Source organism: Muntiacus reevesi, chromosome 12, assembly GCF_963930625.1.
Source record: "Muntiacus reevesi chromosome 12, mMunRee1.1, whole genome shotgun sequence".
Taxonomy (NCBI): Eukaryota; Metazoa; Chordata; class Mammalia; order Artiodactyla; family Cervidae; genus Muntiacus; species Muntiacus reevesi.
Window position 1 is genome coordinate 1313234 of NC_089260.1, and position 26761 is coordinate 1339994.

Consider the following 26761-nt stretch of genomic DNA (forward strand, 5'->3'; position numbering starts at 1 on the left):
TTCCCTGTATCACATTAAGAAAAACAAGATACAGTGTACTAATACTGACAATAGCAACTGGAACTGTTTCTGTGATATCTCAGTTAAATTCTCAGGGAACTTCCCTGGTTTAAAAAGACAAGAACAAACATGAAGAACTTGAAACCAAAGCTACCTTTATGTTATGTGACCAAATATCTTAATTCACAATTATTGTCTCCCACGTCAAAGAGGTGTGAAATGTAAATTTTACTTTCCTCAGATCCTTCCATCTGTAGCCTCTCCCCTTCTCCTTAAAACTATCCCGAATAAAATCTGACAAAGCTGGGGAAAATCTAGTAGTTCATTATTCACTTGTATTTACTGGCTGCTTACATGACAACTAAACTCATTTCTATCATCATGTAGGTTAAATATTTATCTGAGTTTAAAATTTTTTTCAATTTGTGGGTTTTCTACTTTTAGTTCTAGTTGCCTGTGAGCAGTGAAAAGACTCTAAAGGGGAAGGTGGGTACAGTCAACCTTAGAACTATATTAAGCAGACTCAAGCCTTAAAAGCCTGAGAAAGGCGTCGGATTTCAAGAGTCATTTGGAGTGAGACCCTCGAGGGGCTTCCTCTCCTGCCCACAACGATGCTCTTTTCAGAAGGCTGCCCAGGCTGCAGCCCCTCCCTGCATGCTGGATCTACAGCGCCTCCAAGAATGCGGGCACATGCGTCTTCCAACGAGTCCGCTCAACTATCCGAGATCAGACTTCCGATGATTTAAGTAAGTCCTTTCCTTCACACTGCTTCCTCTTTTCTCATCACGACAGGACCTCTTCTCTGGTCTCCTTAAGTTTAGCTCAATCTCTGCGCCTTACTTCCTCTCTTTCCAACCCCCATTGGTATTTTTTCTGGGATATTTAGCTTTTGCTCAATTCATGAGACGTGTTGGTCAGCTTACTATGTGCAAGTAATTATGACAGATGCTAAGGTATTAGTTGGTATTAAAACTTTCTGGTATATGGTAACATATTTAAGGATTATTTTTAGTTCTGTTCTCCTGGTTTCTGATAAAAGAGTTATTAGAGTATAATGGCACTTACTATATATTCATTTGGCACTTGCCATACTGCTTTGTATTATAGATTTAATTACGTATCCATCTATCTCTTCATTGTATCCACCGTGGCAGTTAGAATCAAATCCTTACATTGAGAAGGTACTTGAATAACTTGGTTAATAAATGAATGTATAAGCAGCGGATAGAAATCAGAAGTTACCTCCATTCACTGCATGAAAACAGTATGAAGAAAGAATTAGAGGCGAAATAAACATTCTGAGTTTATTCCCTTAAGAAAACCTACAGCCACTACCCCTGTCTGTTGCAAAGTAAGAAAGGGACAGATAACAAACAGAAATAATTTCCATCCCTTCTCTACGGTGGTACTTTGCTGAGTACAGATGGAAGACATCAGTCAGGAGCATTAATCTTAATGTGCTGGTACAAGGTTGTAACTTTTGGCATGTGTTGTGCTTGGGTATATATAAAGGGCCTGTAATAAACTTCAGCTATCCCATCTTCCTTTTTACTGTAATATGTCCATACTGACAAAATGATGAAGTCACTGGAGGGGGTTTTTATCAGAGATATACCCCAAAGCACTTAGGTGACAACAAAAAAATAATTTCAAACAAAAAACAAACAAATAAAAAAAAACCCTTCCTAGGCCTGAGATTCCTCATCTACAAACTTTGTAGAGTGAATGAGATGACCTCTAAGTTTCTATGATACATGTATACACATCAATTTACACATCATAACGGAGGCAGATACTAAGGCTATAGTTCCCCGCCCCATGAGGCTAGGCTTGGTCACGTGTCTTGCTTAAAGCAAAAGGTCATGTGTCTTATCTTCTAACAGCCATTTCTTTCTTCTACCATAAGAATGGTTCAGATCAGTTCAGTTTAGTCGCTCAGTTGTGTCCGACTCTTTGCGACCCCATGAATTGCAGCACACCAGGCCTCCCTGTCCATCACCAATTCCCAAAGTTTACTCAAACCCATGTCCATTGAGTCGGTAATGCCATCCAGCCATCTCATCCTCTGTCGTCCCCTTCTCCTCCTGCCCCCAATCTCTCCCAGCATCAGGATCTTTTCCAATGAGTTAGCTCTCTGCATGAGGTGGCCAAAATATTGGAGTTTCAGCTTCAGCATCAGTCCTTCCAATGAAAACCCAGGACTGATCTCCTTGCAGTCCAAGGGACTCTCAAGAGTCTTCTCCAACACCACAGTTGAAAAGCATCAATTCTTCAGTGCTCAGCTTTCTTCACAGTCCAACTTTCACATCCATACATGACTGCTGGAAAAACCATAGTCTTGACTAGATGGACATTTGTTGGCAAAGTAATGTCTCTGGTTTTTAAGATGCTATCTAGGTTGGTCACAACTTTCCTTCCAAGAAGTAAGCATCTTTTAATTTCATGGCTGCAATCATCATCTGCAGTGATTTTGGAGCCCCCCAAAATAAAGCTGACACTGTTTCCACATCTATTTCCCATGAAGTGATGGGACCAGATGCCATGATCTTAGTTTTCTGAATATTGACCTTTAAGCAAACTTTTTCACTCTCCTCTTTCACTTTCATCAAGAGGCTTTTTAGTTCATCTTCACTTTCTGCCATAAGGGTGGTGTCATCTGCATATCTGAGGTCATTGATATTTCTCCTGGCAATCTTGATTACAGCTTGTGCTTCTTCCAGTCCAGCATTTCTCATGATGTACTCTGCATATAAGTTAAATAAGTAGGGTAACAATATACAGTCTTGATGTACTCCTTTTCCTATTTGGAACCCATCTATTGTTCCATGTCCAGTTCTAACTGTTGCTTCCTGACCTGTATATAGGTTTCTCAAGAGGCAGGTCAGGTGGTCTGGTATTCCCATCTCTTTCAGAATTTTCCACAGTTTATTGTGATCCACATAGTCAAAGGCTTTGGCATAGTCAATAAGAATGGTAATGTCCCCCAAAAGGGTCACAGCTTCATTTTAGATTCTGGAGTAAAGATAACATAGAGCAGAGTCACAGCCCATCAAAGCTGACATTAACCAAATGAGAAATACAACTTTGTTGTTGTAATTACAGCATAAACTAATAAAAGTTAATTAGGTACAAGGATTTGTTAATAACTGGATGTCAGTTAATGGTTACACTTGAAAACACAAAAATTCAAATTCAATTTAATAGAAGACTAATAATGTAAATTATGACATAATGGAATTCAAAATGAACTTTAAAAAAATATATATATATATACATAGTATTTGTAGTAAAAGAAGTTGACTAATGTTTAATTTTCTTCTTGATTTCTGGCTTGAGTCCCTGCATGGCTATTCCAAGTAAGAATCAACATTTTTTAAAAACTGGTCTTCATCACTCAGATATTCCAGGATAATATTTCCACCATTGTACAAAGGACAATCCTCCTTAGCAATCCAGGTTTCCAAAATATGATCCAAGGGTAAGGCCTCTCCTGAGACACTGTGACATAACCTCAATTTCTGTTAAGACAGAAATACGTCATAAGGCAGTAAATAAACATGCTTTATAGAGCATTCTAAAGCTTTCAGGGGCAAGTTATACCCTGTTGTTACCTTAGCTGTTAGTCTGTTGTTGTCATTTTTAAGGCTGGCTAAAGAAGCTGCAAAGTCTGTGGCCTTTCCGACGCTCCATCCTCGGCAAAAGAACATGGCTTTCCTCTTCTCTTTGCTCCCCTTAGGTAAGAATACCTGAAAGTAAATTCTTTCCGTCTGTAAAGATAAGAAGTTAAAATACAGGTTATATACATGAGGTAGACATCTGGTTTTGTCTGGTGATATCTCTTCCTTGCTTCTCCTGGCCAGAGAAGCATTATCCTCTAATGACACAACTTTGGGAAGACAATCATAGAATCCCAGCATCCATCTAAATGTGTGGGCAGAGAACCTAAGTCCCTAGTCTGGATGATCTGTGCAAAAATAGGCATGTGACCTAAATTAGGCTAATCATTTCCTGGGATTTTGCATTCAAAACCGGGGGGTAGGGAAGAGCAACAATTTTTTCAGAGGTTTTTTTTAAAAAGTCTTGCTAAATTAAATCCAAAGGTTTCTGCAGTTATCCCCCATGCCTCTCAGCCACTCCTGAACCAATGTGGAAAAGTTTCTTCAAAGGAAAAACAGTGAATCTAACACAGAGAAAGAGAGAAGTCAAGAAAACAGATGGCTTCTCTCAACAGCATTTGAGTCCTGGAATTCAGTTATCTTGTGAGACCAGATCAACGCATTACTTCCCATTATACGAGAAAAGAAATGGCTAGTGAGCTTCAGTCAAGTTTCTGTCTCTTACAACTGAAACTTCCTGATACACATACATTTCTGCTCACCTGAAAGACCTCAGTACACACTTAGCGACAGCAGGGCCTCTGAGAAAAGAAGAAACTTTAAAAATCAGAGAAGCATCATGTCAACAAGAGAGAAACTCGGAAATTCAGAGATGGCTCCTCTAGTATTCTATACCCTATATGCCTCTTATATATTGTATTTTCTTGCAAAATTACAAATGTAAGAAACAAGAATAGAAGCAAGGGTATTTAGCTTCTGAGCTACCCTTCTTTTCTAAAATCACTTTAAAAAAGTACTGGCTTTATAGACCAATTCCTGCTACAATAAATATTTTGGCATAACTGGAAGGTTTCTCAGTTATAGGGAGAGATCACAATTATTTTAAGAAATAATAGATTCAACACAATTTCCATCTCAGCACTAAGAAATTTAGATCTGTTAAAGACCAGTGGAATGCGTTATTACAGATAACAGGAAAAGACGAAATTATGGGAAATTCAAACTTTGGGAAAACTCTGTAACCTCACAGTTCTTGCTCCAGTAACATGGCAATAAAAGCATACATATGAAAAGAGAATTTTTAAAAGATATACCCTCACCTAAAAGTAAAAAAATAACTATGCCTGAGTATCTAAAATGAAACAGAAATGCAGAGTGACAGCAGGCAGGCTGATCCATAGGCCCCAGGGCTCAGAAGAGGCGGGTTAACAAGAAAAAGCAAGTATACAGGGTGAGGGGCCCCTGCCTCTGGCCGACTGCCTGGAGGCAGCGGCCGGTGTGGGACAGGCCCTCCGGCAGAGGAGGCTTAGGAAGTCACTGCTGCTGGCCGACAGGCGACTGCTCACAAAGCCGACACTCAGCGAGGCCAGATGCAACCTCCTCGGAGGGAACGGAGCCAAAGCCTCCAGCTCAGTAATGCATCTGCAGTAGGCCAAACATCTCTGCAGAGCAGAAGCAGAAACCGTCAGCCTCAGACTTGGGTTTGGAACAGAGGGCGTGGGTAGGTGGGCCTGTGGAAGAAAAGGCGAGACTTGGGGAGAGCTGAGTGAGACAGCAGAGACACAGAAAGAAACTGCTCCTCAACACGAACATGCTGAAGCTTGAAGCTGAAACTTCGAAACAAATCAAAGCTTAGCTTATTATGGGCAGGAGAAACTAAACTTGAAAAAGACATTTTAAAGAGATATTTAGGATATCTGTGGGTGGTCAGTCACTCAGTTCTGTCTCTTTGTGACCCCACGGACTGTAGCCCGCTGAGCTCCACTGTCCATGGGATTCTCCAGGCAAGAACATTGGAGCGGGTTCTCATTTCTTCCTCCAGGGAAGCTTCCTGACCCAGGGATCGAACTGGCATTTCTTGTGTTCCCTGAATTGGCAAACAGGTTCTTTCACCACTGAGCTACCCGGGAAGCCCCTATTTAGGACGAACAATGAGAAAAATTAAAGAATATTCATAAAAACAGAACAGTTATAAAACCAAAACAGGCAGAAATGAAATATGAAAAGCTATGAAGAGCTCTCTCTCTCTCTTCCGCAAGCGTGCACTCTTTCTCTTTCTCTCTCTTTCTCTCTCTGTGTCTCTCTCTCCCCCAGGTGCATGCGCTCTTTCTCTTTCTGTCTCCCACACACTGGTGTGCTCCTCCACTCTCTTCTCTTCGTGTCTTTGGGTTGGCATGCCCTCACGCTTCAAGGATGGATTCTCCTGCTATCTTCTAAATAAAATAGAGCTGTAACACTGATTTGTCTAAGAGCTATAACACGGTCTGTCCAAGACCCGAGAGCTGTGACGCTCTGAGGGTTTTAATGTCCGTCGCTCCAAATCTTTGTTGTGAGGAGCCAGAACCGAGGAGCATACACTCACCTGGCATCTATGGTGCCGTGACTCGTTTTTAACCTGGCTGAAACCACCTCGGCGCGGCCCCCACCAGGAGGAGACCAAGCACAGCAGGAGCCCAACTTAGCGAAAGCTCCCGTGGTAGAAGTGGAACATGAAGAAAACCCAGTGCAAGAGGCCCAGTGCAAGAGAACCCAGTACAAGAGGCCCATCGAGCTGGAGACCGGGACAGCAAAAAACGAACTCAGCAGAAACCTCATGAGGCTCAGCCTCGGATTCCGGAACACCTCCGGTTAAGCTCTCTCCCAGGACTCAAGCCCGGCCAAAACTAATGAAGCTCAGGCTCTGATGTCTCATTGCAAAAATTCACTGAGAGACAACGCGATAAATGGGAAATAACCAATCCACTTCCGGGCAGACGCCCTTGAGATGCATCCTTGATAACTGGAAGCTGTTTGATCCTCTAACTCTGAGGAGGAGTCGCTTAAAATTCTTTTGTGCCACTGCGTGGCCACAATATCCACTGGGGGATGAGGAACACTGGCCTGAGGATGGGAGTTTAAATTACAATACCATCCTGCAACTAGAATTATTCTGCAAAAGACAAGGGAAGTGGACAGAGATCCCTCATGTCCAAATTTTCTTTTGACTAAGAGATATGAAGGAACTATGTCTTAAGTATGGGATTGTTGTACGCCCTAAAAGTGATTCTACTAGGCAGATGGTGTTAGGCACAGGCAGCTAAGAGGAGGAACCCCCCCCCCCTCCCGCCCTGGTAAAGGCTCACCTCCCATGACCCCGAAGAGACTGGAGCCTCCCACAACTCCCGAGTTGTCTGGTATCCAAACGTGCCCCTATATCCGGGAGCACCCCCCTCTACAAAAGCCAGCTCGAGTTGGCTGGAGGAGAATTTGGACCAAACCGGGTCCATAAGCCCTTCTCCCTCTTAGAACTAAGACAGATCAAACAAGACCTGGGAAGCTATACAGATGACCCAGGCAAATACATAGATATGTTCCAACATATTACCTTGGCCTTTGACTTGACGTGGAAGGACATCATGGTCACATTTTGTCAAACTTTATTTGACCCTGAACATACTAGGGTCTTAAAGGAAGCCTGAAGGTATGCAACGGGGCTTCACGTGTCAAGTGATAGATACCCAGTAGGGGAAACTGCAGTCCCCTCCTCCAATTCTAGCTGGAATTATAATGACCCTGAGCACACCTGGGAAAGGGATCATTTTCTAATCTGTGTGAAGGCAGGACTGAACGCAGCCCAACAAAAAGTAATCAGCTATGCCTGGGTCTCAACAATAACTCAGGAGCCCGACGAGATCCCCATTGCCTTTCTGGAAAGGCTAAAAGAGGCCCTCCAAAAGTTTACCAATTTGGCCTTAGACTCTTATGAGAGATAGGTGATTTTAAAGGACAAATTCCTGTCCCAATGTGCATCAGATATCAGAATTCAGTTACAACAGCTACAGCAGCAGGAACCTGCTACCTCTTTAGATGAGGTGGTCCAGACAGCCCCCAATACCTATTATAACAGAGAACAGGAGAAGGAGGCCAAGGCCAAGGAGAGGGAGAGAAGAAAAGAGACAAGCCATGCCCAGATGCCGGTCGCCCTCCAGGGAAGCCCGATGGCACACCCTGATTCCTTGAAGGACAAGGCATGAGGCAAATGCCTAATCTGTAGACAGGCGGGGCACTGGGCCAAAGAGTGTCCAAACCCTGACAAGTCTCCTAGAACGGCTTGCTACAAATGCCATCAACTGGGACATTGGGTGGCACTCTGCCCTCGGGACCCAAGAGCCTCAAGGTCAAGCGCCAAGCCTTCCCTCATGATGGTTCAACAGGACTGAAGTAGCCCATTCCAGCCAGCCCGCCTGTCACAGATAACCATCATAGGGCTGGAGCCAAGGGTGCAACTGGATGTGGCAGAAACCTTGGACCACTGGACAAAACCCTGAGAGGGATTGTCAGAAGATCCTCTGGCCAATCCTAAGGAAATCTGGTACACTGATGGAAGCAGCTTTGTCTTAGATGGAAAAAGAAGAGCCGGATAAACAAGCTACAACATGTGGTGCCAGTTCAACAAAGATACAAAACTACAGCTGACCATGGAAAATAGCACTCACCCTTAGACGGACACCGCTACGAGGACTCAGGCCTGAGACTAGCAAGAGCGGGAGGCCCAATACCCCTCGCTGTCCCAGTTCAGCAGGATGTAGCCAGAAAGACCTTGACGGCCCTATTCCCAAAGAAAGTGGGGGATGTTAGGTAGTTAGAGTAGGGAAAAAGAGTCCAAAATGGTGGTGGCTAAAAGACAAGGAAGGGAAAAGCCTGCGAAAAGAGAACAAAGAAAGGTCAAAGGAAGGCCCAGAGTGAAGACTTCAGGTAGAACAAACAGCACTCCTGGCTAAGCCCAATTTGCATAGGGCAGGCCTAGGGGGAGGAAAAACATATAAAAGGAGAAGCCAAAGTGCTTTCTCTCCCTCCCTCTCTCTCGCTCTCTCCCCTGTGCGCCGTCACGCTCCTCCACTCTATTCTCTTCGCGTCTTTGAGTTGGCATGCCCTCACGCTTTGAGGATGGATTATCCTGCTAACTTCTAAATAAAATAGAGCTGTAACACTGAAAAAAAAAAAGAAAAGCTATGAAGAACCAATTAGAAATAAAAAAACTTAAAAATACAGTTTCTGAAATAAGAAACCCAAACAATAAATTTCTATAATATTCAATAAAAAGGCTTAACTGATTGAAAGATGGATTTGAGGCTGTCATCTAGAAGGCAACACAAACAGACATATAGAAACTATACATCCCCAAAACATGTCCAATAAGAATTTCAGAAAAGAAGAAAATGAAGCAATGTTCAGAAAGAAAACAACAATAGTTTTCTAAGGGTAAGGATCAACAGCTAAAATGCACCTCAAGGTCAAGCTGTGTAACTAAAACAAACCCATACCTAGAAACCTTGCACTGAAATTGTAAAATATCATAGACAAAAATCTTAAGTTATAAAACAAGGTATAGATTACCCATAAAGCAACAAGAGTAAGATCTACAGCACATACTTCCCAAACAATAAACAAAAGAGGTCAATGAACAGTTTATTAGAAGAGCTGAGAAAGGCAAATAGACAATCCAACTCAAGTGAGGGGAAAATAAGGGCAGTTTCAGACAGAACAGATGGAAAGAATTTACCACAAAGACCCTTGACGAATGAACTACTAAAGAATGTGCTTGAGCCAAAATAAAAGTGAGTCTTAAGAAAAAAAGAAACTCAAAAAATATATTGGCAAATTTAAAAAGCAACTGACTTAAAAAAAATCATGTGCATAAACAAAGTCTATGAGATGGGAGATACTCAACTGCAGAAAACATGTCAAACTCTTGGTCTTATTCAAGAGGATACAATCTCAAGTAACTTTAGATTTTGAGAGAAGAATTGGTATTTAATTATATATGTCAAAAATTTTAAATATAAGCACATGCCTCTTATCACCATTATTACAAAACATTATATTGGAGATTATATATAATATAGTACAAGAAAATGAACAAATTATTGAAAGGTGAAAACTAAAGCTGCTTGCCAATGGGATGGAATTGTATACCTAGGAAATCAAAGGCAAAAACAAAACAACTTCTAAAATAAATATAAGAATTTGATGTAGTGATTGAATACAATGAATATACAGAAATCAAGACCTTTTTTCCTATGTTAACAGTAAGTTCTGGAAACAGGTACAGGGAAATATTCTGTTCACCAAAGAAAGAAAATCCGTGAGATAACTGGAGATGTTTATGTGTGCGTGCGCTCAGTAGCTTCAGTCGTGTCCGACTCCCTGTGACCCTACGGGTTACCAGTAGCCCACCAGGCTCCTCTGCCCATGGGAGTCTCCAGGCAACAGTACTGGAGAGGGTCGCCCCTCTTCCAGGGGACCTTCCAAACTCACATTTCCTGCATTGCAGGTGGATTCAACAAGGAATAAGACTTAGATGAAGAAAAATATATAAAATGTTACAGAAGGCAATAAAATATGATCTAAATAAAAGAGAAGACATAAAGTTCGTAGACAGGAAGATAATGTTATAAAAATGTCATTTCTCTCAAAATTAATATATATCATGTAAAGCAAATTCAGAGAAACCCTCAGGAATGATCCTCAGTCAGGACTTGTGAACAGACGCTGCTGGGAAATTGAGTTTACTTTACCTAACTTTGCAGAAATCACTTGATAATACAAAGGAGGTTTTGTATCAATTACTTAGACCTGGTGGGTAAGGAGGGAGTCAGAATCCCCAGCACAAAGAGGACGAGGCCAACAGGGTAAGAAATCCTCCTGAGAATGCAATCAGGCTTCTGTAGGCACTGTTATTCACAGCCTACATCCTTGTGGGAAACAGTGACAGATATAAGAAACTACATTCTAAGATCAAGCTGTGTTCTTTTTTGCTTTTCATAAGGTTTTTTCTCCGTTTCTCCATTTTTGCTTTCAAAGAGTCTACATCCTTCAACAGTATCTGCTGGAGTCTGTCACTGACAACCTTGTCCCATCATGACAACCACAGAGATCCCAAGATGGATTAAAAAAAAGTGTATATAATAATCGTAAGGTCCATATGGATGAACAAACCAAAAGAGAAAAGAACTGCTAAGACAAAATATGGGAAAATATGGGTGAGACTTACATGATCATATGTTAGAACACTCTATAAACTTATTACATGAAGTCAACTTGGTATTAACATATGAGGAAAAAACAGATAAGGAATTAGAATAGGAAATCCAAAAACAAACCTAGTAAAAAATAAATCTTGAATTTAACATGAAGGTGATATTTGGTATTTCAACTTAATAAGACAAAAATGATTTATTTAATAATTAGTGGGCAAAACTAAACAACTGGAAGAAAATATCCTTAGCTCATATAATATGTTAAAGTCAAATTCCAGACCTATTAAAGACAGATAAAAATAAAATGAAAACCCTAAGAAAACCAAACCAGAAATGAAAGAAAAGACAGACCCTAGAAAAATTTAGAACAATGATATGTCAATAAGGTACATAAGCAAAATCAAGATTATTTGATAGATTTTGAAAAAAAAGTTTCCAAAGCAGACTGATTATAGAAAGGATCAATATCTATTCTATTCCAAGAATTTCCACAGTTGATGAAGCAAAATAAAAGTGAAATAAAAATAACAATGTAAAAGAAAAATGATCACAGGATATGCACGGGCAATTCAGGGAAGAGCATTCACACACAGCCAATGAACATAATAAAAAGATACTTAAACTGAACAATACTTTGGCTACTGAACACAAGGACACAAAGAGCTGACTTATTAGAAAAGACCATGATGCTGGGAAAGATTGAGGGCAGGACGAGAAGGGGACGACAGAGGATGAGATGGCTGGATGGCATCACCGACTCAATGGAGATGAGTTTGAGCAAGCTCCGGGAGATGGTGAAGGACAGGGAGGCCTGGTGTGCTGCAGTCCATGTGGTCACAGAGAGTCGGACTTCATTTAGCGACTGAACAATAGCAACCTGAACAATGGTCAAGGAAACCCAAAATACAACAATTAGAAGATACCTTTTCACAGCCATTAGACTGGAATACATTTAAAAAGATTATATAAACAGTTACTGGACACCTCCGGAGAGGAGAGGTATGCTCATGTATGACCGCAAGAGGCAGTATACTAAACAGGGCAGGATGGCAGGGTCTGCCCAGGTGAGTGATCTTAACAACACTTCAGATTACTCATCTGTGAAATGAGGATAATAATATATCACAGGATAGTCCTGAGTATTAAGGGAGATAAAAAACCCGGAGCCACAAGACAATGCTTGGCATGATGTAATCAGTCAATAAAAGTTCACTATCATAATTACTGATGGTAGAAATGTAAATTGTTGCAAATTCTTTGTAAAGCAGGTTGACAACATCTATAAAGATTTAAAATAGACATACCCTTGGACACAGCAAACATACTCCAGGGAATCTATCTCACAGACACAGGAAATCAGAAACAGGAAACTAGTCACCAAAACTGGAAACAAAGAGAATGTTTATTAACAGGAAAAAGGTAATGAAACTCATGATACCTTGGATTGTCCATCTTTTGAAGAAAATGATTTAGAACCATACTAGATCCCTTGGAGGAACTGCTGTCAGAAACTTATATACAGGAATATATAGAGCTGAAAGAATATATTATCTATCTGAAACCTGCTTTATTTTTATTTATAGGCTTTATCATTATCTGAAAATTGTAGTATACATTAAATAATCATCTCATCCTACTGGAATATAAGCTCTATATGGGCAGGGACTTTGTTTTAACAATTTACTGTCATATCCCCAGGGCCTGATTTATAGCAGGTATTCAAAAAAAGTGTTGACTAAACGAATATAATGCCCTTTTAATGAAACAGTGGTCCTAAAGCACTCTTTATATCTTTGCATACATATACCAGTAGATACTTTCATTTATGTAAAATTAGACACTTATATTAATATATACATGGGTGTGGATATATACAAATAACTTATGTCAATACATACATATATGTATAAACACACACAAACAATGATGCAGGGGGAAAAGTTCTATCTACAGACCTGCATGCTCTGTGATAAAGTATTAAGTGTGCTGAGAACATGGTTTCTCAGCCAGCCTGCCTGATTCAATTCGCAGTTCTCCACTTACTAGCTGTGTTACTGCCAAGTTACTTAACATTTTAGTGCCTCAATTATATCATCTATCAGGCAGAGATAATAGTATATATTTCACAAGCTGCTGCAAGGATTAAAAGTGTTAAAAGAGGGCCTGGAACAAAGTAAGTGCTACAGAAATTTCTGCTATTATGTTTTAAGTCATAAAAGAGCTGCACAGTAACGTGAATGACAGTACTGGACACTCCAGAGCAGGCCCCCTCAGTTACGTCACTGCGGACCCCTCACGCTGGATGACGCTTTCCTGTGGCGCTGCCCTGCGCCCTGCGGGACCTGAGCGGCACGAGAGCATCCCCGTGCCCGGGGTGACAACGAAACTGTCTGCAGACACGGTCAGGTCTCCCCGAGGGGCACAACCACCCTCGGCTGAGAACCACTGCTTTAGTGGGATGGACGTGGACACAGGAGGGTGTGTTGGGCTTTTTTCCCTTATATAGTTTTTAAGTTACCCTTGTTAAAAGTATGCAGTATTTCTATAACTTAAAAATGCTTCAAAAAAGAAACATTAAAAAAATTATTAAAAGAAGTTTATAATCAATGGTTTCTAGACCAGCAGAATAGAAGAGAATATAGAAAATTCAATCAATATAAAAGATGACTGGAAAGAAAGAAATAATAACAGCAAAAGGATGATCAGGAAAAAAAACATAAGATAGAAGAAATGTATTTAAATGCTTGTGATCATAATAAATATAAATGGGTTCAACTCACCTATAAAAGAGAGATATTATCAGATTGGATTAAAAAAACAAAGTCCAGCTACATACAGCTTACAAGAAACACCTTAAAAATAAAACAACACAGAAAAGTTGAATACAAAGGAATACACACAGAGTAGTAATTATTCACCAAAAAAAGGCAGCGAAACATCATCACAAATCAAAATAGATTTAAGGCAAAAAATTCATACTGAAGACATAATGATGAAAAAACTAAATGTACCTGATAATATAGAACTCAGCAAAACTATTAGAATTATAGGAAAAAAAAATTGACAAAACCACAGCTACAGTGAGAGATTTTATTGAATACCATCTGTTTCAGAACCTGATAGATCAAGCTGACCAAAAATTACTAAGCACACACACACATATACATATGGACAAACAGAATGACTGCACATTAAATAAAGAATAGGGCAAAATGTAAGTAATTGGAACATCTGGGTACCCAGTATGAAAACACTCTTTGTACTAGTCTAAAACTTTTCTGTGTTTGAAATTGTATTAAAATAAAGCTGCATGCATGTGTGCTAAGTCACTCAGTTGCGTCCAACTCTTTGTGACCACAGAGACTGTAGCCCACCAGGCTCCTCTGTCCATGGAATTTCCCAGGCAAGAACACTGGAGTGGGTTGCCACACTCTCCTTCAGGGGATCTTCCTGACCCAGGGATCGAACCCACATCTCTTACGTCTCCTACAGTGGCAGGTGGAGTCTTTACCACTAGTGCCACAGGAAACCCAAAATAAAGTCACCTCCCCTAGAAAAAAACACCCAAATAAGTAGGCTGAAAGAGTAAGCTCACCATTCAGTGTGAGAAGTTAGAAAAACAACATCAGAGGCAATCTAAACAAAGCAGAAAAAGGAAACAATAATATAACAACAAAATCGGTAAAGCAGAAAGCAAAGAAACAATAGAGAAGTCAATAAAACCAAAACATGATTCTTTGAAAAAAATTAAATGCCAATTAAAAAAGTAAACATAAACCTCTAGCAAGTCCGTTCAAAGGGAAATCAAAGTACAATTGAAAAATATTAAGAATGACTAGTGAAAGACACAACAGAGACTTGGGAACATAACAATAAGCTGAAAAAATCTGTATTTAACAGAAATTTTTAAGAAAAATGTTATTTCCCAGCATATATTTCAGAAGACATAGATTATCCAAATGAATCAGAGAACTACTTAACACATTAATTAGTATTCAAAATTCTCCCCCTACAAAAGGCAACAAATCTGAAGGTTTTAACAACTATTACCAAACCTTCAAGGACAATATGTATCTATTTCAAAGAATAGAAAAGGGAAAGCTACTCAACTAATTTTTTTTGCTACTAATGTCAGGACAAAACAGTAAATAATATATTAGTGAATAGTTTAGCAGTACATTTTAAAAAAATTATATACCAGAGTCAAGTGGTTTATCTAAGAATATGTGGGTGATTCACAACAGAAGATGATCAATGTAATTTATTACATTAATAAGGAAAAAAACCTCTATGTAATCATCTTACTATATGGAGGAAAAAAATTATAGCAATATTTAATAACCATTCCTGATATAAATTCCTAGGAATAGAAAAATATTGTTAACCCGTGGAAGGCTACGATCAAAAAATCTACAGCAAATATAATATTTAGTGATGAAACTTTAGAATTATTGGAATTGAAGTCAGAAACAAGATGGAGACCCCTGCTATCACTTACATTATCTAACATTGTTGCGGAGGTTTCAAACAATACAGTAACACAAAGAATAATGAGGAGGAGGAAGAGTAATAGAGAAGAAAATTTGAAAACAAAAACAAATACCACACAAAATTATCATTTGCAGAAGATGTGACTGCATGGAAAACTAGACAGGAAATCTACAAAATATGGGAACTATTAGAGTTTATTTGCTAGATAGAAAGACACTATACAACAATCAGCAATAACCAAATTAAGAAAATGTTAATTTAAAAAAGTTACCATTTATAATGGTAGCAAAAATTATGAAGAGCCAAAGAAAAAACTTAAGAAGAGACCCCTAAATGTGTATGGTAGGCATTATAGAATGTTATTTAAAGACATAAACAAAGACCTAAATAAGTTGGGATAGACTATGGAGATGAAAAGGAAGAATGAAATTTTAAAGATGTCCACTGTCTTACTTAAAATTGAGCACAATTTCTATCAAAATCACCATTTCACAGAGCAAGATGAAGTGGTCCTAAAATTTTTACAAAAGAACAAATGGCCAAGAATAGACACAGTTGGAAGCCAAGAATGAGGTGGACAGCCTCGTCCTACTTACTACTGTAAAAGCTACTACGATTAACACAGAACGATATTGACGCAGAGAGACAGACCAAAGGAACAGAACTGAGATCCCCAGACCAGTCCCACATATGCAGAACAATCTGGTGTGTAACAGAAGCGACATTACAAGGATGAACTCTTCACTTTCTTATGTTGTGACAATCAGTAACCCGTTGGGTGAGAGGGGGAGGAATAAATCTCTACCTCTACTTACTTACAATTAAGTTCCAGATGGAATAAAAAGCTAAACAAAAAAATGCGATAAAACTTTTAAAGGAAAATGTAAGTAAAAAACTCATTTTAAGAATTACGATCCTAAAGAAATCATTAATAGATATAATGCATTAAAATTTAAAAAGTCTGGATCACTAAAGAGATCAAAACCAAAGTAAACACACACTATAGACTGAGAGAAGATATGTGCAACATATTTAATCAAGAAAAGATCAGAACTTAGAATATACAGACTCTTATAAACCTTTTTAAAAGTTCCAAACAACCTAGCAGACGATATACACATACAAAGGATGTGAACAAATAATTCACAAGAGAAAGTCAAAGAGCCAATAAATGTAGGCAAAGTAGCTGAGCCTCACTAATCACAGGGAAAGTCAACTGTAAACCTCAGTGATGTACCATTTCAATCTGTCAGACTGGTGATAATGAAGAATGCCCAACACAGGCAGGAAACTCAGATGCTGCAAGGAGACAAATCAGTACAATTACTGACAATAAAAAAACGGACGATATCTAATAAAGCCAAAGATGAGCAAACCCCATTCTCCAGTTTTCTATTTCTAGGTATGTTCCCCAGAATAGCATGTTTCATTTTAATGGTCTCAATCCTGCAGGGGCTAGAAAGTCAACAGTGTTTAAATAGAATGAAAAATACCAGAGTAAATACACATCCTTGTAAGGCGAGCTCTCACTTACTGGAGCTGTGTTAAGGTGTGTATATGGGTCTACAGGTACTGGGTGGTTACGGAAAATACAGGTGATAATATGGGGTTTGAAAGAAACTGCCTTAGAGAAATGTCCCCCTGTGTACACAGGGTGCTCACTGCTGAACTGTTTATAACAGCAAACAACCTGGAAAAGAAACCTGAATCGTGTTCACCAAGAGAATAGATAAGCTGTGGTATATACATACTATAGAAAAGTGTGAGCTATCAAAATGAATGAAAGAGACTGAACATATCAGCACGGATATATGTTTAAAAAAATGATACTAAGGGTAAAAGAAAAAAGTTGAAGAAGGATACATATGGCTTTCTGCCATTTCTATAACGTAAAAAAAACTCCTAAGACTATTATTTATGCAGGTTTATACCTTGTAATATTTGAAATCATACATATTGAGTTCAGGTTTTGTTGTTACTAATGAAAGGGAAGCGTACAAAGGGGGCCCCAATTGTATCTGGAACTTTTTTGTTTCCTAAATATCTAAAACCAACCTGTGGCAATGATTTATCTCCAGCAGCATGCATCTTTAATTTCATCAGTGCTACCTTTGCAGCTGTTTCACTACTTTTTGCACCTTTCCGTCGTTTACTTGCTGTCTCTCCTGTCTTGGAATCTAAGAAGCAAGCATAAGGATATGAGCAAATAGGAACTTGCACATTTTTCAAAGTTTTATTATTACTAACTGTGGCCTTGAAACATACATAAATTACATATACTAGAGATATACGGAGACCACATTCATTTTTTAGGTATTATATTTACAAGAACAATGGAAAAATACCACTGAGTGGATGTAAGTGAGCCACACATTAAAATACTTAAGTTATATGTGCTTTCCGACTTAAATCTATTTAATCCAAAGCAATCACTAGCACTTCTGCAGAGAAGTGTTGCAGAAGATTTTTACTTAATTAATAGAATTTAATTTAAATTACTATTCTTAATATAAAATGAAAATTCAGTCGAGTATGTTGGCAGTGAGACTGGTCAACGACACAGATATATTCTTTCCACATATGTCAGATTATCAGCAACATTCACAGGACAGCTGACTAGGCTTAAACTTCGGTCTTTTTATTTTTTTGGTCTTTTTTTTTTTTTAAAGGAATCTCTCTCTCTCATTTTTTTAAAGGTTTTTTTTTAATCGTTTTACATTTTATTTTTTAATTTAAATTTTACTTGTTTATTTTCGGCCGTGCTGGGCTTTCACTGCTGCCCGCGGGCTTTCTCTAGTCGTGGCGAGTGAGGCTCCTCCCTAGGTGCGGTGTTCAGGCTTCTCTTGGGGAACATGGACTCCAGGGCACACGGCCTCGGCTGCCCCACAGCATGTGGGATCTTCTCGCGTCAGGGATTAAACCCGTGTCCCTGCACTGGCAGGTGGATTCTTAATCGCTGGGCCACCAGGGAGTCCTAACTTTAGTCTTGAAGAATGTAAACCACTGCTTCAGCCTCATGAATGTAATTTCTAGCCAAGATGGTTAACCAGCTGATACAAGTGGTCCAGCAAAAGAGAATACCTGCCGGATATTTCTATGGAATTTCCAAATCCCCATTGGCTAGGTAAGACTTGTGAAGAATACTGTCACAAGAATGTCCTCAAAATCGACAGCAAGTTATAACCCTCAGGGCGGCTAACACCTTCATGGCTGGCAAGCAGGGCTCGGGAGCTCACGAGGATACAGCAGTGAGGAAACATCAGACACGCTGTCCAGATACTTGCCAACAACGCCTTTGGCGAGCTTCTGAGAGGCAGCCATACGAGGCCTAGGGACTTCCAGGTTTTCACAGTTGTGATCTGGCTGATGACGGTGTCTGCGAGCAACAAGAGAGTGACACTGGTTCATGCGCTTGCATGTGACTTAGACAGACACACAGTTTGAACGGCCACGGGGTCACCTCAGGCAGAAGCGCTTCTCACAGCGAGGACACACGATGGGCACGAGCTCTCTCGCGGCACAGCCCCTGAGGGAGCACGCGTGAGAGGCGTGGGTGTCTGGCTTCGGTCTCTCGCTGAGGACAGCCACCTGAAGAGGGGGAAGGGGGCATGCCATCATATTTCACATTAAAAGCAAATCAACAAATCTATTCTAGACATCCAGAGCATTTTTGCTTCAACTTATAAAAGCAACCCACACAGTCTTGCACAGATTATAGTAACTGTGTGCAGAATGACTACTGTGCCGACTGCTCTACATTTTCAAAACCTCCCTACTGTGGTGTGTTTAACTTCTAAGCCAGGTTAAAATGACTACTCTGTCATTCTCTGTAAGTTTAGTCTTCTACTTTGTAACATGCTACACAAGGTACCAATAATAGCTCAGTTGGTGAAGAGTCCTCCTGCAATGCAGGAGACCCCAGTTCGATTCCTGGGACGGGAAGATCCCCTGGAGAAGGGATAGACTACCCACTCCAGTATTCTTGGGCTTCTCTGGTGGCTCAGCTGGGAAAGAATCTGCCTGCAATGTGGGAGACCTGGGTTTGATCCCTGGGTTGGGAAGATCCCCTGGAGAAGGGAAAGGCTGCCCACTCCAGTATCCTGGCCTGGAGAATTCCATGGACTGTATATAGACCACGGGGTCGCAGAGTCAGACACGACTAGAGTGACTTTCACAGACTAGGAAATCAGTCCATCACTCCTCAAATGACAAATCATATCCACTTTCCACACTGATTTTAGAGACTTAAATATATGTAAAAGAACACTTAAAATTATATTTTTCCATAATACAGTTAAAAACAGTTTGCACAATGATACAATACTCTTTGTGTGTATGCTCAGCTGGTTCCAGTCTTTGCAACCTCAGGGACTGTGGATTGCCAGGCTCCTGTCCAATGGACTTCCCGGGCAAGATTACTGAAGTAAGTTGCCATTTCCTTCTCCAGAGACTCTTCCTAACCCAGGGATAGAACCCACACCTCTTACATCTTCTGCATTGTCAGGCAGATTCTTTACCACTAGTGCCACCTACTGTATTACTAGCAAATATTATACTAGAGGAAAAAGATTTTATGAAATTTAAAAAAAAAAAAAAAAAAGTCCAGATCACTTAGGCTATTTTGAGTACTAAGTAACCAGATTTCTAGAATTAAATGAACTCAGTTGACCCTTGAACAGCTCAGGACTTAGGGTACAAACTCTCCACACTGTTAAAAATCCAAGTCTGTCTTCACAGGTAGCTTTCCACATCTGCAATTCTGTGTCTGCAGGTTCAGTGCTTTGTGCAGCACGTATTTAGAGAAAAAAAAAGATCCACGTTTGAGGGGAAACACACAATTCAAACCTGTATCATTCAAGGGTCAATGGTAATTGCTTGAAAACCATGACCAAAGGGTATCCTCTATAAAAACAGAGTTACATCTCATTGGAATTAATTTCTCAACCATTTTTCCACTTGTTTCAATGGTTGTTTTCCATTTGTTTCAATGGTCTAAAGGTAGAAGATTTTTATTTCACTATTTAATTAATAAGATCTAACTGAGAGACATTCTATGAGACATTCATAGAAAGCAAATTATATCACAAGAAAAAAGAAAGTACAGAGATTTATAAGCTACATGAGAAATACTGTTTACTATACGACTCTGAGTATTTCTCTCCAGTTAATCCTGAATAATACCAATATGTTAATTAATTTTTATTTCCCTCAAATCACCAAAACTTCAGAGGGCCAGATTTTGACTAAAGCTCATTTAATCTTAATTTTTATAATTGAGAGAACAGAGGTAAAAATTCTTGGTAAAGCGTTTGGTAAATGGTGGGAAGGAATAAATATTAATTGCAAAATGGGAGGCAAATGCTTCTTTCCAAATGGAGTAAATTCAGTTTAACTTCCTGCTGATCTCTAACCCAAAGGAGGTGGAGCAACTTCTCTGATTACAAATTCAAGAAAATTAACTAGGCTCAGCTTTCTCTTTATTTCCTAAGAGGCCTAACCTGGTGCAACATTGCTGTGATGGGTGGCAAATCCACCGAATTCTGGATTTTCTTTGAAGATCTTTTTGGTTCTACATTAAGCTTCACCATTCAACTTATTCTTTACCAGTTACAAAGATGATATTTTGGCTTTTATCTAACAGGTCTTTTTAATCTCTTGATGTGGGCAGAATTATGGTAGGGACTTTGCTGGACTACAGGTTTGCTCCTGATGATCTAAGGCTGATGGAGTCAGCACAATTTATTACCACAGAATCCTAACCCCAGGCACCGGTGAAAACGAACACAACAGTGAAGCAAACTGGAGGCAGCATATGATGAGGATGTCAATTCCATTACACAATTATAAATACAGAGACTGAAGCTAAAAGTGGGCTACCCACACAGAACGGTAGTATAAAGGAAAGAAAATTATAAGAATAAAAATTTATAAGTACCAAGTAGACGAGTTTATTTTTAAAGCAAATTGAGAAAAAATATAAAGTAACAGTCTCTTATAAATCAATTTAGTATGCCAAATTTTAATCTGCAGTACCCTGGTACTAAATTGAATCAAGACTTCCCTGGTAATACAGTGGACGGCAGTTCGCCTGCCAGTGCAGGGGACATGTGTTCGATCCTTGGTCCAGAAAGACTCCACCTGCCATGGAGCAACTGAAGCTCGTGGGCCACAGCTACTGGAGCCTGCGTGTTCTGGGGCCCAGGAGTCACAGTTACTGAAGCCCACGAGCCCGAGTCTGAATGCCACACCCACTGAACCCCGGTGCCTAGAGCCCACGCTCTGCAACTGGAGAGGAGTCCCCATTCTCTGTAACTAGAGAAGGCCCGTGAGCAGCAATGAAGACACAGCACAACCAAAATAAATAGATAAACAGAATCAAATTCTGAAATACAAACATGTTTCACTAGGAGATATTAACATACCTCAGGACAGTTATGGGACTCTCTGCTCCTGTGTTCAAGGCTTAAATAACAACAAAGAAAAGTATTTATTTAAATGTAATCAAATAATGTACTTAAAGATAACTGCAGAAACTTGAGCTATTTAGTAGGTAGATCCTTAAGATTAATTACACTCACACCACATTAACAACTCTGCATATAAGAATAAACTGAAAAGACAAATAAAAGACAGAGCACCTGTAGTCTCAAAAGTTTTAAAACCCAACTACTGTTCAAATTCAGTGTGAGTACAAATAATTCACCTCTCAATTTCCTTTTTATTTTGAGTGTTTTAAGATGCGTGAAAACACACTCTTTTGATTCCTTTTATTTCTCAAAAATAACCAATACTAATATGTCAAAGGAGTATTCTAGTTCTGAATGACTTAAAAACATGTACTATTTTTATTTCTTTCTCATAAGTCTTTCTGAACTACTGTCTGAAAAGAACTTATTCTTTCAGTGCTCTATTAAATAAATTAAATGCCTGATACTTGAAAGTTTAATTGAAAATATATCCAAAATTCTTATTTGTTCCCAGGTTTTACATTGCATGTAATGTATGCACAAAGTACCCAATTTACGAAATATATAGGATGGGCTCTTTTCACTGTATTAATAAAAATAAAAACTAATAATCATAATTGGATTTTTAAAATTATATTCTTTATATTATGGATATATTCTCTCCTTGCGATTAATATACATAACTTTTACATAAAAGTCACACACACAACTATAGAAAGTTTAAAGACTAGCCACATATATGCATAAGTAACCAGAGCCTATGACTAATCTATTTTTTTCTCAAGTGATTATTCTAGTGAATATCAAATATCAATGGCTAAAGTACAAACTATTTTAAATCATTCTGATTTTAGAAATAAATCTCATATTGTAAACAATAAAATTACTCCCAAATCCTGCATAAAACCTTAACTTACCAAAATACTCCTGAACATCCATCACATACAAATGGAAGAAAATCTAAAATAAAGGGAAAATGTTATATGTTCTGGTCAGTAACTGGTTTTGATTTAGGTTTCTTAAGTAAAAAAAATCAAGTACTGAAATGTGGCTACAGGAGAACCTTCCTTTTGAACAATATCCTAGTGCAGCAAGTAGTGGTTAAACAAAAGCCATCACAACCTCAAGTACTCTTGAGAGTAACCAGATTATCAGGAGATAAATATTACTTGCAGTGACAAACTAAATCAGAAAAAAAGAAGTCTTGGGAGTGTTTATCCCAGGTTTACCAGATGTTGCTTCTGAGGACCATATATCACAAAAATTCTGCATTTGAAGTGACAATCTTGGATTTCAATTTTGATTGCACTGCTTACTAATCCAGCAATGCTGGGCAAGTTACTTAAAGGTAGAGCTTTGGGTTTTACATATATATACACACACACACAGAATATATATATATATTTCTTGATACAGTATATGGTATAGTGCATGTATATGTATACAAAATCAAAAATATATTATTAGGTAATATAGATAAAAATAGGACATAAGTACATTGTGTTTGTGTGCATCTGTGTGTATATGTATATCTATGTGTGTCCATATCTGTATTATATGCCACACTTACTTCATAGGGTAATTGTAAAAACTAAATGAGATATGTAAAAGATAAGAATAGTAAGATAAAAACTGTAATTAACAAGAATAAGCACAACAATTCACTTGTTTTGAATATACTCAAACTCTGAGAAAAATCCTGGAGTGACGAGGTAGGGACATGTTCAAATATATTCCAGAAATTAAACAGACGGACTGATAGTGTAAAATTTAGTCCTGAACTGTTCCTTTCCTTGCTGTTAAGGAACAATGAAGCTAGGACTAAGCAACAATTAAGTCAGGAAGTGAATTTTTGGAAAGCACAGTAAAGTATCTGTTTTTGGATGTGGCAGTGACCACAAATCACTGAATATAATCGCTCATTCTCCAATCTGCTTTCAATGTACCCCATAATAAATTACAGTACACAGACAAGTGAGGCTGGATATATCTAATCACACTGCCTTTACAAAATGAAACCAGGAAGTACTGCACTTAAGAGAAAGCCACTATTACTCTAAAAGATCTCATCCTACAGGGTATCCTAACCCAAAAGAAAAAAGAGGTCCTATTTTAACCCAGGGCTTCCCTGTAGGTGTTAGTGGTAAAGAGCCTGCCTGCTAATGCAGGAGATGTAAAAGACGCAAGTTCAATCCCTGGGTCGGGAAGATCCCCTGGAGGGCATGGCAACCCAGTCCAGTATTCTTGCCTGGAGAATCCCATGGACTGAGGAAGCTGGAGGGCTACTGTCCACAGGGTCACAGAGAATCAGACATCAGAAGCAGAAAGAAGTGACTTAACACACATGCACAGTAAACCAAAGGGACCCTTGGCAACTTGCTGCTTGTGGGACAAGAGGGCTCTAATATAGCTCTTCCCTCACCTGAGAAGTGAGCTTAATGCATTGTCACTATTGTTCTGAAAGCATGGTACTGTAAGCATCTGTTCCATACCAAGTATGTAGATATACATCTGTCAAAAAGAGAAGAAAACTGAAATATACATCACTCTGCAAAACCTGTATGTCTCTTTAAAATGGGGAAAATATACATGCTTACTACTTTTAGAGACTTTGGTGACCAACTAAGTATTAGATGCAAACTAAGAGGACCCAGGGCTAAGAGTTAAGATTAAGGTAATTTCCTAACACTTGATAACATTCTCCTATTCATCCAGAAGCTAAATGAAATTTAGTACACTCACAATATCCTCTAAATCTTAACTGCTCTCCACTAGAGTCTGCAAGAAATCTGAACTCCAAAAGAGCCAGACCCTGGCTTCATTTCAGTGCTTACACTTTAAGAGACACCTTAAGTTGGAAGAAGTTGGAAAAGAAGATTAACTATGTAACAGATGGTAGACATCATGGACTTGATAATCAGGTATACCAGATTGACACAATTTACGGTCAAAACCCAATCGGCTAAGCTTCCCTATGAGAGTCTGCAAGGAAACATCGGTCCTTGCCTGCTGAAGGATGGCGGAGGACGACAGTCAGTGGTGAAAGCTACAAATCAGAGTCCTGTAAGTAACAAGAACCTCGTAGGGATTGTGCCTTTTAGCCCATCGTCCACAACAGGTCATCACTGACCAACTGGGGGCACTCCCACTAATTCTGAGCTAGACCCCAGAGCCCTTCTCAACAGTGACAGGGTACCTGCTACCAAAGACTGAAGCTGCAATGGGAGAGAAAACTTGTTTGGCTCGTGTAACAGCACGAGCCAGATGTGACAGCACCCATTTGGAGTGCAAGCCAGGTACCAGAGACAGGTGGCATTCTGTGTGGCTCTCGGTTTCAGGACTTGCCTGCTGCAGTTCCTAAGGCCTGTGCCACACACTCACTCTGCCCGTGAGCGTGGACTCCGTGTGTCACAAGGTCTCTCGGTTCAGCAGAGACTGAACATCACCTGACTAAAGCTCTAAAACGCAGCGAACTACCCTGAGAACTTTTCTGTGGAAATGGCCACATCCTACGTGGGCCAGAAGCAAAGCAGGTGCTTAGTAAGCGTTTACTGAGTCAGAGACAGTCAGAACCAAAGACAGAGCTGAGAGAGCAGAGACGCTCCCAAGGCAAGGCTCGGGGCCTTCTCACTGAAGTCCGTCCGCTGAGCAGCCAGCAAAAACGAGACTCAAAGCTGACCCAGCCCATCCTTCCCTGACAGACAACGGAAGGGCTGCGGACGAGGACCCAGGTCGCCGCGGCGGGACGGGGGACCCTCCCGGTTTCCACACCGAAACGCGCTCCATCCCGGGCTCGTCAGACAGCGGCGGGCGTGCGCGGCTCCTCGGCGAGGCGGCCTCGGAAACCGGAGCGGGCGCTGCCGGCTGTGCTTCCAGGAGTCGCGCAGGCCCCTCAGGGGGACAAGCAGCTCCCAGGCCCCAGGGCCCCCAGAAGGGCTCCGACCCGGCCAACTGCGGGGCCCGCGGGACACGCCCTGCGCCTCCTCAGCCTCCGCCCCGCGCCGTCGCCTTCACGCCCCGCCGCCCCGAAGGCAGAGCGCGGCCCAGACTCCCAAGGCCCCGGGGCGCCGCATCACCTAGCCGCCGGCAGCGTTCCACCTGGCAGTGCCGCCCGACGTCCAGCTCCGCCATCTCCACGCGCGCGAGAGGCGGGGCGAGGGGCGGGGTGAGGGGGGTGAGGCGGAGCGCGGCGCCCACTGGGAACGGGCGGGGCGGGGCAGGAAGGTGGGAACGGGGAGAGGGGCGGGGCGAGGGGCGGGCTTGTGCAGAGGGGGCGGGGCTACGAACGCGCGGCGCCCGCTGGGAACAGGCGGGGAAGGCGGGCCCTGCAGGTGGGACGGGGGCGGGGCGAAGGGCTGGCGGGGCGAGGGGCGGGGCGAGGCAGCGCGCGGCGCCCGCTGGGAGCGGGCGGGGGGTGGGCGGGGCCTGCAGGGGCGGGGGCGGGGCTACGAGCGCGCGGCGCCCGCTGGGAACAGGCGGGGAGGGGCGGGGCCTGCAGGTGGGACGGGGGCGGGCCGAGGGGCTGGCTGGGCGAGGGGCGGGGCGAGGCAGCGCGCGGCGCCCGACGGGGGTGGGGGTGTGGCCCGTGCCGAGAGGGACGGGCCGGTCAGAGCCTCCGGAGCCAGGGGAAGGGTTGTTGACTTGTTGGGCGTTTCTGCGGGTGGAAGTCCTGTCGCCCGGTCCTTAGAAAAAATAACCCGTTTTCTGGGAGATTGCGTGCTTGTGTGCCCTCTGTGTTTATCTTCTTTTGGCGAAATTGGAGTCGCGGAAGGCTTCCTCAGGAGTGTGTGTGTGTGTGTGTGTGTGTGTGTGTGTGTGTTTCAATTCTTGACTCATCCTACACCAGTGTTACTTGATGATATAAGTACTCCTTGCAGGAGAATCAGGGTTTTTTTTTTAATGCAGACGTTTGTTTAACGTTCTGGCAGGCAAAAAGTCTCTAGTTCTT

General features: G+C 40.9%; 1 protein-coding gene across 1 annotated transcript; it reads right to left on the reverse strand.

Moving 5' to 3' along the window:
* Positions 1 to 135: 135 nt before the first annotated feature.
* Positions 136 to 25966, reverse strand: ZFAND1 (zinc finger AN1-type containing 1). Its single transcript, XM_065903169.1, has 8 exons — positions 25890 to 25966; positions 22731 to 22773; positions 21769 to 21808; positions 18807 to 18934; positions 18631 to 18722; positions 17402 to 17523; positions 3612 to 3767; positions 136 to 3518 (listed from the first exon to the last, which is right to left on the reverse strand). Exons 1-8 carry the CDS (start codon positions 25942 to 25944, stop codon positions 3348 to 3350), a joined length of 807 nt encoding a protein of 268 aa, XP_065759241.1. The 5' UTR covers positions 25945 to 25966; the 3' UTR covers positions 136 to 3347.
* Between the last annotated feature and the right edge of the window lie 795 nt (positions 25967 to 26761).

Coding starts and splice junctions, on each gene's coding strand:
- ZFAND1 (XM_065903169.1), bottom strand. CDS start 25,944: ATGGCGGAGCTGGACGTCGGGCGGCACTGCCAGGTGGAACGCTGCCGG. Junction 22,774..25,889: donor GGAACGCTGCCGGCGGCTAG/GTGATGCGGCGC, acceptor CCTTTATTTTAG/ATTTTCTTCCATTTGTATGT. Junction 3,519..3,611: donor ACAACAGACTAACAGCTAAG/GTAACAACAGGG, acceptor CTGTCTTAACAG/AAATTGAGGTTATGTCACAG.